This window comes from Dicentrarchus labrax, unplaced genomic scaffold (genome assembly GCF_905237075.1).
Source record: "Dicentrarchus labrax unplaced genomic scaffold, dlabrax2021, whole genome shotgun sequence".
Classification (NCBI taxonomy): domain Eukaryota; kingdom Metazoa; phylum Chordata; class Actinopteri; family Moronidae; genus Dicentrarchus; species Dicentrarchus labrax.
Genome location: NW_026136713.1, coordinates 16,041,666 through 16,057,265, shown reverse-complemented (window position 1 = coordinate 16,057,265; position 15,600 = coordinate 16,041,666). Strand labels below are relative to the sequence as shown.

At 43.0% G+C, this 15,600-nt stretch overlaps 1 protein-coding gene across 19 annotated transcripts in view; it reads right to left on the bottom strand.

Annotated features, from left to right (window-relative positions):
- The window catches only part of tenm2a (teneurin transmembrane protein 2a), a 196,296-nt gene that overhangs the window by 103,182 nt on the left and 77,514 nt on the right, over window positions 1-15,600 (bottom strand). For 2 of the 19 annotated variants that reach the window (XM_051419685.1, XM_051419687.1), the window contains exon 1: window positions 1,279-2,045. The exons of the other annotated variants lie outside the window; for them this stretch is intronic. In XM_051419685.1, coding sequence (XP_051275645.1) covers window positions 1,279-1,330 — 52 coding nt within the window. In that variant the 5' untranslated portion in view covers window positions 1,331-2,045. Of the gene's footprint in view, window positions 1-1,278; window positions 2,046-15,600 lie in introns of those variants that run through there. 19 annotated transcript variants of the gene reach the window in all.

The window sequence follows — 15,600 nt, the reverse complement described above, 5'->3', positions numbered from 1 at the left end:
AGATGTGTGTGTGTGTGTATGTGTTAGTGGGTGTCTTCGTGCCTGTATATGTGTGTATGCGTGTTGGCGGCTGTGTGGAGTTTGGGTGTGTGAGCTTGTAGAAAGGCCTGTATTTCCTTAGACATTGTTGTCTTTCTTTATGTTTTAGAAGAAAAAAAAAAAAGCCACATTACACCTGTCTAGATTGTAAATTCATGTTTGTTCAGATAGGAGGCAGATGTGTCAGAGCTGCTGAGACAGGGTTTGTGCCATGTTGTGATTGTCTGTGGGAACTGTTTGATTAGCTTGACGAGTGCTAGCAATCCACTCACACCCACAAAGCAATCAAACAACTATTATATGACACACACACAAGCACAAATACACACATAGATACAGAAGCTGAGATATATGGCAGACACACACCTTTTCCCCGAGGTCAAACTGTTCTGTAAAACAACACAACCCCTGCTGTTCTCAAATAATCTCCACATTCTCACACACAGAGTTCACAACAAATCAGACCATTTTGATTTTTAAATTATATCCACATCTAAATATTCAATTAATTAATCAGCATTGAATTAGAAAGGCAAATACCTAAAAGTAACCTTGTAAATATTGAGGAACACACACATGAATAAATTATGGATTGAAGTGGAACAGGGGCAATGCATGTCCCGTCCATTTCTTGCCATCAGCTACCTGTCAATCACTGTAATTACCATCAACTGAAACGTGCTCACCAGAAAGCTGGGGGCCGACACACAAGGGCGCACTTATGTACGCACCAACTTCAAATCAATGACCAATAAACACACACGGACACACGCGCCTGCAGAATCGTATAGGAACGGCACATACTGGCATTCGCGGATGCCAATCATAACTTCAAGCGCACATCAAAGCCAAGTTCTATTCAGATGTATGCCGTTTGATCAGCACCACCACCACCACCGCCTCCTCTACCTCACACACACACATTCTCACACACACACACACACACACACACACACACACACACACACACACACACGCACGCCACCATATGTGCATATAACCTACATTACAGTGAGGCATTAGAACCAGGGATGCGTAAGTTGAAAGAATGAGAAATAATTCAAGATGGTTTTTCAGTTTGAGTGTGTGTGTGTGTCCATCCACGGCAGAACATACACGGGGATTGGCTATAGTCAAGTTACAGCGATGCTCTATTGTTCCTTATTCTGTTGTCTGGAGAAAATGTAGCACCATGCCATCTGACTGCTGTTGTGACAAAGAAGTATCCGAGGGTCTTACCTGTCTCATGAGAGAGGGTCTTGGTTCTTCCTGTGTTGCCTGAGTGATGCATCGCTCCGTACTTGTCTCTCTTTCTGATTAACCCTCTACCCTTATCTCCTCTCCTCCACACTCCACTCCTCTCCGCTCCCTTAAGAGTCCTCTTTTCTGGATTCTCAATCTTTTTTGCACCCTGTTTTTCTCCCTTTTGACAAAGTCCTTGTTGCCTTGCTGTCGTCTCTCTCCCTTGCTGGTGTTCTTCTTCACTCTTTTTTCCCTTTCTTCTTCCCTCTCCGTCTGTTTGCAGCGAGCTCAGTGAGGCACAATCCGCTAGCTGAGTGCCGGAGCACCGCGCAGGAGGAGAGAGAGAGAGATAGAGATAGAGCAGGAGCACAGAGAGACACACACACTCATGCAGTGTGGATCGACACACACTTGCACACGTGGCTGTTGCACCGCAGAGACGAACGCCACACACCCAAAACACCGGAGGGAAAAAGATGAGCGCAATGCCCTGCACTGCTTTTCCCCCTTTTTTTTTCAGGAGACTGCAGGTCTTTTTTGTCTCCCTCCTGTTTCTAGTCCTCAGTCCTTTTTTTTGCCTAATCCGTCACAGATCAAGGCCAGCTCGGGCATAGGGGAACGGATGGATGAGGAGCAGACACTGAGAGTGAAAAAGAGAGTGCCTTTCAGCCTGTGGCAGGCAGAGCAGAAGAGAAGGAGAGATGTGGCTGCGGCTCCATCCTCCATCTGCCCACAGCTGAGACTGAGAGCAGACTCAACACACACACACGCTCTTCTCTCTCTCTCTCTCTCTCTCTCTCTCTCTCTCTCTCTCTCTCTCTCCTCTCTCTCTCTCTCTCACTCTCCCAGCAGCACCACACCACCGAGATGGAGGGGGAGGAAAGATGACGGCGGGAGCTAACGAATGAGCCAAAGGGAGAGAGAAAAAGGGGTAGGGGTGAGACAGTAAAAGAAGGAGAGCGTAGTGGTAGATTGAAGGAGGAGGAGGAGGTGGCAACAAGGGCGGGAGAAAGCGACGGAGCCCACGAGCGCTAGAGAGTGAAAGAGTGACAGAATCATGGGAATGTGACAAAGCATGCACATCAGAGGCAAAGGGGAGAGAGAGGGAGAAGGGAGAAATGATAAAATGAGAAATAGGAGGCACGAGGGAATGGGTGGCGAGAGGAGAGAAGGGAATGATGTGAGGTGGACAGAGAGGAAAGACGGGGGGTTGAGGGTAAAAGGAGAAAAGACAAGGCGGTGAAGCAGAGACGCGGCACGGGGGGGAGGGGAGCAAGGGCAGAGGACACTGCGGCGATGAAGCCAGTAATATGTCAGATCTCACATGGGCGCGCTCACATCTACATAATGTCTCTAAATAGGAAAAAGAACAATGTCAAACAATGCAGGAGGATGGCAGCCACAGAAACAGCCTCTTTGACAAAACTCTTGCCCTGAAACCAAACCAACAAATCAACCTCATATACCATCAAATGAAGGAGAAAGCAGTTTCATTTTTCATTTTGAGATAAATGATTTTGTCCTCTGACAGAAAGACAAGGATAAACTGCAGATATCAAACATCAGATTAGCCTAATTAAGCTACTAAAATATAAAGGTGTCTGTCCCCTCACAGACTCCAGCCACCAGCTCAGGTGGCAGGTTACCAGGTGAGTGAAAGTCCTCACGGTGCCCAGCAGAGGGCAGACATCTTGTCACATATCAACCAACAGGCCGAGGTCAATCTCCAGCCCATCAACATATTGAAATATTAACATAATCCTACATTAGTGAGCACATTGATCAACATTCACTATGCATTTGACACATAGCGTAAGTCACTTATTAGACATTATGCATTCAGACAGCCCTGCATCACCAAAGCTGTTCATCATTTAGTGCACATTTAGAGATAATTCAACATGACTAAGAGGAATGATATTTAAGCGAGATAATGGATAAGACTATCTGGAATGTTGGTGTATTTTTTTCTGTCTATTCTTACACATTATGAAACAGCGTGAATAGTAAAGGTTACTCGATACCGCAGGAAAAAAATGCTGACAGAAATAAAAGTAGACAGTGATCTAAGAGTGAAAAAAGAATGATACACACACACACTCACAGGCATTGAACTTCAGGTATAGAACTGCTGTTCAGAGAAAAGGCTATGGCTGACACAAAGCAGGTGTGTGTAGCCCAGTGTGTAACGTGGTGAAGAGGAAGGAGGAGATGAGCAGTAAAGGCCAACCCCTGAGCCACCACTCCAGAGGGTCACTGTCAGCCTCATTTTCTACCTCGTCATGTGACATTCTCAGACGCCATCTATCATCCTCAACGAGTCACAGATGCACACCGATGTGCCACAGCACCCTGGCGTGCACACTCATGGTTGCAACGCGTGAGCACGTATGCGTATACTCACACATATGCACACATAGATTAAGAGTGGTACACACACAGGGGCAGCTATATGCTCAGTTGATACAAAGACACACTTTCATACCCAGGTGTTGAGGCTCGATTTACAGCGAAGGAGAAGGGGTGGGGTGGGGGCAGAGAGGGGAGGGGATGTTTTGCAGCTATGACTTCATCATATTAAAGTTGTGCAGCCCAGGTAGAATCAGCGGGAGCGCAGGAGGAGACGCTGGATTTCTAGATGAGGTTCACGTCAATTTGTCATGATAAAAAAACCATCTGAGACAGAAACAAATTGCTTTCTTGACAACACCTTGTAATACTCCATCACACATACACACACATACACATGAGACCCTGCGCATATACACATGTACATACACACATATGTGAACACAAAGTGATACATTTTCTCATGCAGGTTATTTATCAATGCCATTCAGCATCATTATACCTGGCATATCTGTATAACCATATATATTAGATGTATATGTGGGATACACAGAGGCTCCCATCTCTGCGTGATTCACTGGTGAGTCGATTCAGTCTGCTAAACTCCAACATGGAGGGCATGAGGCTGTACGGGAAGGACGTAAAGAGAAGAGGACGAAGGATGTGTAAAGGAACAAGAAAGAGAGCCAATGGAAAGGTCATACAGACTAAGGTGAGCAAGGATTGTGTAACAGTAAAACCTCTGCTTATTAGGTCTCTTATGCAGATTTACTCAATCTCTTTCCTTCATGTCATTATTACATTCTATTTTAATATTAGGTTTCTGAAACTCAAACCAGGCAGTTTGAATTGCAAGCTTTATACACTCCTAGCATGTTATTTTATTTAAAAAAAAATTGGTGTCTCTTTGCCTCACAATCCCTTTCTTCCCTCAGTGACAGTTTTTGTTCTTTTTCCCCTTGCCTTCACCTGTTCCCATCCACCTACCCACCTACCTCCTCCTGTTTCTCCTCCTTCTACCTGCCTCCTGAACTGAAACACCAAGGGAGAGCAGGTGAATGGGGAGAGAGAGAGAGAGAGAGAGAGAGAGAGAGAGAGAGAAGAGAGTTAGGGGAATAGATGGAGAGAGAAGGTGTGCTATAAGGTGCCCCCATGGGTTGAACATGGTCATTTGTCATGAGGCTGAAAGCTTAAGAAAAGACTAGTTAACCTTTACAGCTGATCCCCGTGAGACAGGAAAAAAACACAGCCCAGCAAAACACCTCCAGGAGAACGGGTATAGTACGTGTACACACACATGCATGAATGGCCCTTGCAGTAGCCTTCCGAAACCAGAATCGATAGCGGTGAAGCCGTTCTACAAGAAGCGAGAGGAGGTTACCATTTTTTCACTCTTTCCCCCCTCCCCAACTCTTGCTCTTTTCCCTCGGCGAAAAAGCCTTGTTGTCTCCATGGTCCTCCTTCATCCCCCCATCCTTGTCATGCCCACACCCTGCCAGAGTAATTAATCACCTTGTGCTAATGAGCTATTAACTAATGACAGATTGACATGCCTCTGCCTGTGTGCGCATGTCTGAGTGCATGTCGGTGTGTCTGCGCAAGCATGTGTGAGTGTCGCCAGAGCCACCCTCAGCACACTAATGTGATTAATAAGGTTAAGCTCTTATTAGGGAGGGAGCACAAGGAGTACACGCTCACACACCTGTGCACACATCCATGTGCACAAATACAAAATACCACAAACTGAAGGACTAGTGTCAGCCTGCTGCAAGTCTGAGTATAAATAAAACTAGGGCACAGAAAAAATAACATCAGATGCTTTATACCTTTCACCATATATTCTCATTACCCAGAGGCTGACTCTGCCATACACTAATCACATCTCAGAGAAAAAGAGGGAAGCATTGGTGTGATGCACATCACTACAACCTGAGCTAAAAACACTCTTTTAACAAAAACCTACAAGCCTTTTGTTGCTGTTTCTCTGTTGACGTTTTCAGTAGTTTGTCGACAATTTTACACTCATTCAGTGGACGACTCATTCAAACCCGTGGAGATCAGCAGAGCGCGTGCTTTGCTTGCGGTTCGTGACAAAAAAAACTAAGTATCCTCCTACTCCCCAACTCTCTGTCGTCCCCTCACCTTCAAGAGTGGTTTCAGCACCATGGACAGCCACACAAAGGAGCTGCTTTTGTGAACAAATTTGAAGTGTCCTTAGAACAGTGTCCTTGTTTTGGTGCACAGCGTGATCCTCCCTTTCTTTGTAATAACACTCACATCCTAATAGACTGTGTACCAAACAATTACAGCGTAAAAGAGAGGCACTATATCAAACTGTAACACAAATAGGAAAGTGTTGCTTGAGACAGGTAGTTACAGTAGAAGGCTGTACCTGGAGTCTGTTTAATCAGATGTATTGGACTCTAAAGCTGCTGCTTTCCAATTCCAAGAGAAATGTAGTTACAGCAAGATCATTTGATACTCAAGAGAATCCTTGCACTACATAATAGGGAGTCTAACCTAGCTACACGTGTGTGCATACGTGCAACTGTGAGTGTGTGTTGTGCATGTGCCAGCACATGTACTGTACAGTATGGGCTCCTGTGTGTCTCTGACCTAACAGTGTGTCCCTCTGGAGAAGTTTTGGCGCATACAGAGACTCATTTGCATTCTCGCAGCTCTCTCATTTTTTTCTGTGGCTTTAGAAGTGAACAGCTGCTTAATGGTCATAGCTCTTCAGAGACAGGACATTGGGAAGCACAGAGGGGGTTAGCCAGGGTTTCTGCACTGCCAAACACACACACACAGGCGCCAGGCGCACATATACACGCTGAGGCACACACCAGGTAAAGCCTGGTTCAGCTACGGTTCTGAGAGTGAGATGTGACCATTTAGCAGATGTTTTCCTTCCCAAAAGTGACTTTGGAGGCTTTTCACACTGTTGAATTTAACTACAATGGAAAACAAAGCTAGCCACACATGCATTATACTGAAGCTGAAGTGACAACAAGAGAGAAAAATCCTTGCTCAGTATGGTAAAAATAATAATGGTGCTGTTTGGGTTTGTGCAGATATACAGTATGTTATACTTAATTTTTGTATAAGGGAAACTGGATTTTCGGTGTGTTGGGAGTGCATCTCCTAATTTTTGTGGAGCTCACATATTCAAACAAGCTATTTGAACCCTGCACTACAGACACACTGACACACATCCGAGCACATCAAATAGCCTTAATCTCCATGCTCATTTGACTGTTTGACTTGAGGGGACAGCACACATGCACAGATGGGTTGTGTTTCATGAGATGCCAAAAGAAGGGATTTGGTTAAATAAAAGAGAAGTGATAGAAGGTTATCGAATCACAGTTGAAAGTGTGGAGAGCCGTCCTGGTTCCGCAGTCTCCCCTCAGTGGGGAACCTCACGTCTTGACCTTTACATCTCTGAGATGACTGAAATGTCCCCTTTGACAAAACACATTGTCAAGAGCAGGACAGTGCGGCGCACGCAGACTTGTGCACACACAAAGCAACTTGACTTATTGATTGACAGGTGTATTGACCCACAAATCATAGCTGTTTGGTTACCAGAGCTAGAAATAAACATTAAAAAAAACATCTTGAAATATATTTGATCTAATATTAAAAACTAATAATTAAATATGGCTGTTTTGACTTAACTAGGATAAAAACAGTAGTATGTCGAGGATGGCTTAAGAACAAATTGTCAAACTACCAAGATATTAGAATCTGATTTAAATGGAATCCATCACAGCAAACACGTATAAAGATTTCTTTGATTTCTATCTGAAAGTCTAATTCTGTTTGGGGTCCTGGAGACACCCAGCCCTTTCTTAAAGGTCAGTAAGCTGTGCTTTGTTACTTCAATTACTCTTTCTAATTTCATGAGAATTGTATATAAACATAATTTTGAGCTGATGACACATTTGACAAGTGCTGTTTGTGAAGAGAGCCTCCAGCTGTAAAACGTGGTTAAGTACAGTGTTCTAAATGCTCACTAGAAAAGATAACATACAGTAACTTTCCTTTGTCTGTAAACTTTTTGGCAAACCAAAGGAATGTATATATATTCTTGTATAGCCCATAGAACATAAAATATGTCCTTATTTAGTGTAATAGCTTAATAGAAATATACATATTATATCACCGTCATCAAATGTCCAATCCAACTTCGCAACAATGGGAAGGGTTACCATTTTAGTACTTTCCTACATACTTTTAATAGGTTCATAGGAAGAGTAAACAACTAATAAGGTAGGATTAAGTGGCATCTAGCGGTGAGTTTGTACATTGCAACCAACTGAAACCCCTTGACTCAACCAAGCACAAAGCAGAAACTCCCAACAATCCCAGCAATCCCAAATAGCATGGGGTATTGTAGGGGGTCAACTGACAAATTTAATTAATCTATGTGGTTACAACTAAAACAAATAAACAAAAAACAAAACAAAGCAAAAACACCACAAAAGTTAGCTCACTGTTGGCAAAATCTAAATATTTCACTGGCAGTGCCAATATGTGGTCAGCCTGCTGCAAACTGTGAAGGCAACATCAGTAGATTTGAAGACCATCCAATCAGGTAACGGATTATTAACTCCAACGAGTGTGTGTGTGTGTGTGTGTGTGTGTGTGAGAGAGAGATTCATGGTAACTGAATTGAACATAGCCCACAACTTTCTAAACTAAACTTTGCAGATAAGGGTCTATCTCTTTTCTCCTTTTCCATATCTGAGGTAAAGTGTTGGTACCTGTGGCTGCTTTTCTCACTCTAAGTTGATACTGTCAAGCACCATTTTCTATCAGGGAATAGAAATCCTGCCTCTTTCACTGTGATTGGCAAACAGGTGGAGCTGCCACAACTTAGGAGTAGGTGTTGACAGGCTTTAGAAACAAAGTGCTTTAAACTCCTGACCAGAGTTAAGCTGTTATGTGTGACACAACATTCATTTTGCAGCTCTAATTATTGCTACAAAACGCTGGCTTTAACTTCTTGTTTTGTGATAAATGGCACTGGTTTCCTTCAGGCAGAGTTTAAAACTTTCTTTACAGGCTCAGGGTGGCACTTTTTCAAGATGCGAAACATCCAATAGTCTTCACAAAATAACAATAAAAGATGGCTGTAGTCAGACGGAGCCAATGGAGACATAATGTAAATGCCCCTAATGAAAAGAGAAAAGAAAAACACAAATACACAAGACACAAGCCCGCCAAATCTTAGACGCTCACATATCTGGTTGATGATGAGGAGCCGAGAGGGTTTGGAGGAGCCAGATAGGATAAGCGGGGGACAGGACAGCTCTAACATAGAGACAAATGACCTCCCAACATCACAGATATGGTGGGTCTGAGGAGAACTAAGTAAATAAAAGCCTGGATACACAGAATGGCGAAGGCAGAAAGACAGAGGCAGAAGAGGAGAGCTAGATCAAACACAAGGATTGATGGGCTTGTAATTTTCTCTTTTCTGCGTGATAAAGATGATGAATCCCTCTATGGGGAATTTAATCAGACTTCAACAAAGAGCATACACACAAGCAGTGTGGCAACAAACCTGTCATGGGTAAGTAAACAGCACAGTATAAACAAATTCAAAGCTTGTGTGTATCCCTGTGTGACACGAAAGCACACACAAAGACGCCCAAATTCCGAGTTCAAGGAAAAGTTTTAGTGTCCATCCATAAACAAAACACTATAGTCAATAATTCCATTTTATTTCTGATGAAAAGATATGCACAAAGCCACACGCAGTAATTAAGATCCTGTAAGAAAGCATGTATTTTCCAGAAACCAAGGGATTGATTTCCGGCATGAAAGTCTGTCTGTCTCTGTGTGTGTGTGTGTGTGTGTGTGTGTGTGTGTTTGTGTGTGTGTGTCTGAGAGTATGTGTGTGTGTATGTATGTCGTTTTCTGGGTCTTTACTGGGCATGAATGCTGCCTCTTTACCAGACTGAATAGATTACAATGCCTATGCCACACAGATCAATACACACAAGCTATGGCCAAATTAATTGCTTGTGACATCGCAAGGAAGACCACGGTACATGTGAGAGGAGAAATCAACCTTGGATGGGGTTAGCTCTATAAATGTTGTGTCTGTGTGTGTGTGTGTGTGTGTGTGTGTGTGTGTGTATGAGCTCATTGTCTGAGTGAATTGTGCATGCTTAAAATAGTCATTGTTAGTCAATAAGCAATTTCTATGTAAGAGGCTCGCAGATTGTATAGTCTATTAATTTGCTTACAGTAGATACCCTTGAAATAAAAAAAAGAAATCTAGAAGAGAAGAATACCGTGTGCGTAAGAATATAGATGGGGGGGGGGAAGAGGGAGAGGGGAGGAAAAAAGGGAAAGCAAGTGAGTTTGGGGGGTTTCTGTCATTATGATGGATAGATCGAGAGAATAGGGGCTCCCAGAAGGAGAAGTGTAAAAATAGGATAGCTCCTCTCCCTTGACACCTCTCCTCTCTGCCCATTTATCCAATCACGGATCTCCTATCCCTCTCATTCCCTCCTCCTGCTCTCCTTTCACCTATGACATCCTCTGCTCTTCCCCTTCCCCTCTTGTTGCTGTTGTTCTTCGATGATTTCTAGACATCATCTCCAAGCATCCTACCTCCCTCCTTCCTCCTTTGTGTCCATTTACTCATCCTTACACCTACACCCAACACAGACAAAAGACAAAACTTCTCCATCCCACTGGGTTTCCTCTTCATCACACTCAGCTGTAGAGGCTTAAAAACTTTTACTGCCCTGATCCTAGATGACACACTTATACAGTAAACTTTGACTTTTTTATAAAAAAAAAAACCTATATTTACAACCAGGGATTGCTTACAGAGCCTTTTGTCCTTTTTTATCTCAGCTGCCTCGCCTGCTTTGTATTCATGCTGGTTCACAGATTCAACACATTCAAAGTAGTGGTGTATGAGGGATACTAATGGAAGCCGTTCAGAGCACTACTTATTGTCTTGTGTGTCTCAAATACTCAACAAGCCAAACAGCACTGAGACCACTAAGGCGGGAATGGAAACAGTCCTCCATCGCTTTGCCCAAGTTTCTGCCCGAGTCTCACTTCCATTCTTGTTCTGTCCTCTCCGATATCTATCACTTTCTCACTCATCAACCACACCCCTACCCCTCACCATCCCTCCATTCCTCTTCCTCTCTCCGGAGAGGGAAAACAAACAGCTGTCAGGGTCAGGCTTGCAGATGAATTCCAAATGACTTTGAAGGGCAGAGGGGCCGACCAACTTTCTCCTGAGGAGCGGCCGGTTACAAACACGCGCGCACGTGCATGAAAACACAAACAGCATCAAATAAATATGGCCCACTCCTCAACCTACACACACACACACACACACCCACACACACACCCACACCCACACCCACACCCACCCACACACACACACACACACAGTGCAGCTGCTCTTTGAATCAATACAGAATCTTAAGTCAGCCTACTGTCAAGGTGAAGGCATGTGTGTGTGTTCTGTGATCTATGGGTGTTTGTACCCACATCATGTACACGAGGAAGTGTGTGTGTGTGTGTGTGTGTGTGTGTGTGTTTCTGTGTGAGTGTGTGTACAAGTGGCTAAAGCCTGTTCCCATGTGATGACACAGATGCCGTAAAACTCGATAAACAGAAATGCATTGTGCACAGTTTTACTCACTTCCAGGTTTGCTCAGATTTATTTCACACAAATCAAGTCCTCCTCTAAACTTTCTAAAGACACGAGGAGTCAATTTCACCTTCGCCGGTGTGCCACCCATGGCTCAATTTGCAGCTCTCGCTGTGTCAAGATGAATCGATGAATCACTTTTCATCTTATCAATCATATCTATGTGATATCTCTCCATCTTGTCTGTTGTCTGAGTCCACTCTCTATCACTGTCTGTTACCATCCATCATTACATTATCCAGTGGAGCTAAGCAAAGGTTTAATCAAGACGTCTACATCACTCTTCATTTTTTTGCTGACGCTATTGCAGTAAGGGATACCAAAGTCTAAAATGATTAACCCACCAAACTTTAAATTTTGTTGATTTGAGCTTTATGTATAGATTAGTGACATATTAGAGTAAATATGTATAATATAAAGTGTCTTAGGTCACTTTTACAGTGCTGAATGATACATTGTTGCCATTTATAAAGGACCTTTGCTTTGATTTAACTTTCTGTAATGTGCGGATATTTTACACGGTGTATGCTTTCTGTATGTGTGTCTGTTTCTGTCTGTAGATAAGACCATGATGCTTGACTGGATTCAGTCCTAAGGGGAAAAAATATTCTGAATCATTTTCAAGCCACACATGAAACTTGTACTTGCGTCTCACAGAGTAGGTTTCAACAATGGCTGACGAAATTTAATTCACTTTTTAGTGCTCGGGTATATGTCGGTGTGTATGTGCCTGCTTGTGTGTGTGTGTGTTAGTCCTTCCAAGTCTTTGAGTTTTGGCAGCGAGATCAGAGGAAATGTGCGTTGTTGTGTTTGTGGGTGCGTGCGTGATGGTGTGTGTGTGTGTGTGACAGAGAGCGAGAGAGAGAGAGAAGGCATGAAAGTGAGATTCTGCTCTGAGACGTTTGATGTCGAAGAACAGCGTCTGCTGTCTGTCTGCCAACTGCCAACCCTCTATCACCATCCCAACACATGGCCTCCGCAAAGTGTGTGCATGTGTGTTTGTGTGTGAATGTCTGTACGTGTGTAAGTGGCCTGATTAGGCAAGGACTTGGCTATGTGACACTGCTACAGAGCTAGTTAGACTCATAACATGCACCGCACTGTGTGTCACAGTGTAAATGTGTGGGACTGAGAACGCAAAATAGGATTTTGTTTTTAATCACATGACAGAGACAGGGTGAGAGACAAGGAAAAGAGGTGAGTGTGGATGGATGTGTGTGTGTGTGTGTGTGTGTGTGTGTGTGTGTGTGTGTGTGTGTGTGTGTGTGTGTGTGTGTGTGTGTGTGTGTGTGTGTGTGTGGGCGTATTGGAAAGGGTGAGTAATCTCTCACTTTTCATACCTCTCATCCCACACCAGCAATCTTTGGATGGGTCCTTAACATACAGAGTCAAGCACACTTAGGGCTAATTGTTAACTGATGTATGTGTGGTTCTGTGGTCATGTATGTGAATATTTCTGTGTGTGTGTGTATAGGGTGTGTGAAGCACTGTGTGTGCTAGATTCCTCCAAAGCCATTCCAGCCTGGCTGATATTACAGACATGCTACTCCTGTTTTCATCTGTAACTGCAACTTTGTACGAATAAAATAAACAAGCACAGAACAATATATATAAGAAAAAACAAGAAAGAGAAAACAAACTGAAAATGCGAATGAAAGATGCTGCCTCCTATATTTTGCCATATTTGGCCTCAGAAGGCCATGGGATGCTTTCATGATGGCTTTTAGTTAGGTGGAAAAAACTGAAAATATCCAGCAGATGTATGAAGAACTGAAAGACGGGGGGGAACAAAAGCAAGAGAGAATGGAGAAGAAAGGCAGAAGTGAAATCTGTTCAAAAAGTCAAACACTTGTCTTTGACTCACACTCACAGACATGCATGCCTACGCAAACTTAGGCACGAACAAACAAAACAAAAACAGTGATTGAGGTACTAGCATGTGCGCACACAAAGCAACATACTGAGATATTGGCAGAGCAAAAGGCTGAAAGATCAGGTGAATCTACAGAGCAAAGAGACAGATCTTTCTTTTGCACGGATCTCAACATTTTTACTCCGATAAAGCCAGATATAGCTTTTCTGCCTCCTTGCAGCTCACGAGAACACACGCTGTGAAAATGAATAGTTGAGGACAGAGGGGGAGGGAGATATTTTGGAGGAAAAAACAGAATAGGAGATAGTAAAAAAGCAAACAGTAGCCAGGCGGTGGAAATGTCCTGTGGCAGCAGACAAATAAGTACTGCTATTGGAGTGATCTCAGCACCTCTGGTCGGCTATGCTGATGAGGAGTTTCACAGTGCAGTTCACCCCCGAAAGGCTCGAGAGACGGAAGAAAGAGAGGGGTCCTAGGATCAAAAGTAAGTAAAACTGGAAATATGAAGACTTGTGACAATATACAAAAGGAAAACTTGAGACTAAAAAAAGATTACACTGAATAGATAAAGACATGCCTTGAGAATTTCACTGTTTTTTCTTTTATTCTATTCTTAGTGTTTTTTTGCCTTCAGTGTTAGCGAAGTCATGTCTCCTTCTGTCTTTGGACAGAAATAGAGAGGCAGTAGTTGCCTACTGATCTGCAACTGGTCAATTCATTTTTAATAAGTTCAGAGGGCTGGGTTGCATTAATTACGCCCAAAGGTGACTGGCGCATACTAATATTGATCTGGGTGGGTGGTTCTGATTTAGTCCATTGCTGAGGTGTGCAGTGAAAAGTTACTTGATGACTGTGGCAGAAGGGCAGAAAGTGTCAATATCATCAAAACTGACCAGTGTGATTAGACTGATATATTAGCTGGGTATTGGCAGTTTCAGTGTCTGGCTAATTTTTGTGCTTATTTAGTTTTTTTTAGAGCAGCGGATTTTAAAAGTACATGAGGATTTTTTGACAATGTAAATTAGTGATGTATTAACTTTGTATATAGTAACATTTAAAGCTATTTAATATCAGTTAAAAATAATGGAAAAATCCCATCTCAGTCAACCCCTGTTGACCAGCAGCCATATTAATGCACGGTCCAAATCTAGCACGTCCCATATCCTGATCCTAATCTGAGAGATAATTTTGAGTTTCTCAGTCTTTTTCAGTGATTTTATACCTAATTCAACTGCATAGTCTTAGCCTTAAGCATAGTATACTGAAGAATTGTGGATAGTTTCTCTGAATGGCGTAGTATCAGTGTTCAGATCAAGTGAAGTGGCAAGAAGGTTTGAACAGGATGTGGACAGCCTCTCCCCAGCATGAGTTTCCGACCAACAGCAGGTCATTAGTGGCGCATAATCCTGCAAAATGTTGCTGAAATAGATAAAAAGCCACTGTTTGTTTTAAAAAGCTTTCCTGGTTGGTTTTGCTAACTTTTATTTAAAGCTGATTCTATTTATTTGATCGTGTCCTTCCATAGTTCCCACACTGGCAATCCTGTGTATATTAACTCAGTGGCCTCAATGGAGTAAGCTGCCAATTTGTCTTTATAGAGTTCATAGCAATCTATTAAAAATGCCTTGATTGGCACTGCAATCTCAGAGATCAGCTTGGGTCCTAGGCACTGTATGCATTGTTATTGATTACAGTGACTTGCTGCTGTCTGCCCTAAAATAGATAGTTATGACTTTGCAAAGGGACCACTGGGGACAGAGGCTGGGGTAGTCTAGGCTGACCCATTGATTAGTTATGAAGGTGACTGGGGTGTATTATTGATTGTAACTGGTGGGACAGGTACGCTATTGCATAAAGTGGACTAAGCTTTCAGTGCGACAACGTGGATAGAGAGACAGGCAACAGACTAAAACACTTTTCATGCTCCCATTTGCTTAGTCGAGACAGTAGAACATGGCAAAACCAAAACAGCTGATAAAGATCCAAAATGTCGTATTTCCCAGTTTCCTAGGCTTAAGCTCCAATGCCTGTACAATTGAAACTTGGCTTAGCCATGGAAAGGGTTCAGAAAGGGAGATTTGGGACCAGCTGAGATGCCAGGCTGTCTCCATGCTCAGTTATGGAGATGGAAGATAAAGTCAGATACTTGTCTGATGATTAGCCAAGTCCAAGTATTAAGTGGCAAAACAAAAGGACTTGCACAATCAGAGGTTAGAGACTCTTATATGGATTTATTCATCTATTCTCTTCCCTCCCATTTGACTCCCCGCTAAACAAAGCCAACCTATTAAAGCAAGTATTGAGTGGAGAAGAAACGGTTTTAACAGAAATATTGACATCAGTGTTGCTGCTTTTTTCTGCTGAACAGTGTGGTTTTTATCAGGGTCTGTGTCTTTGCCTGGTG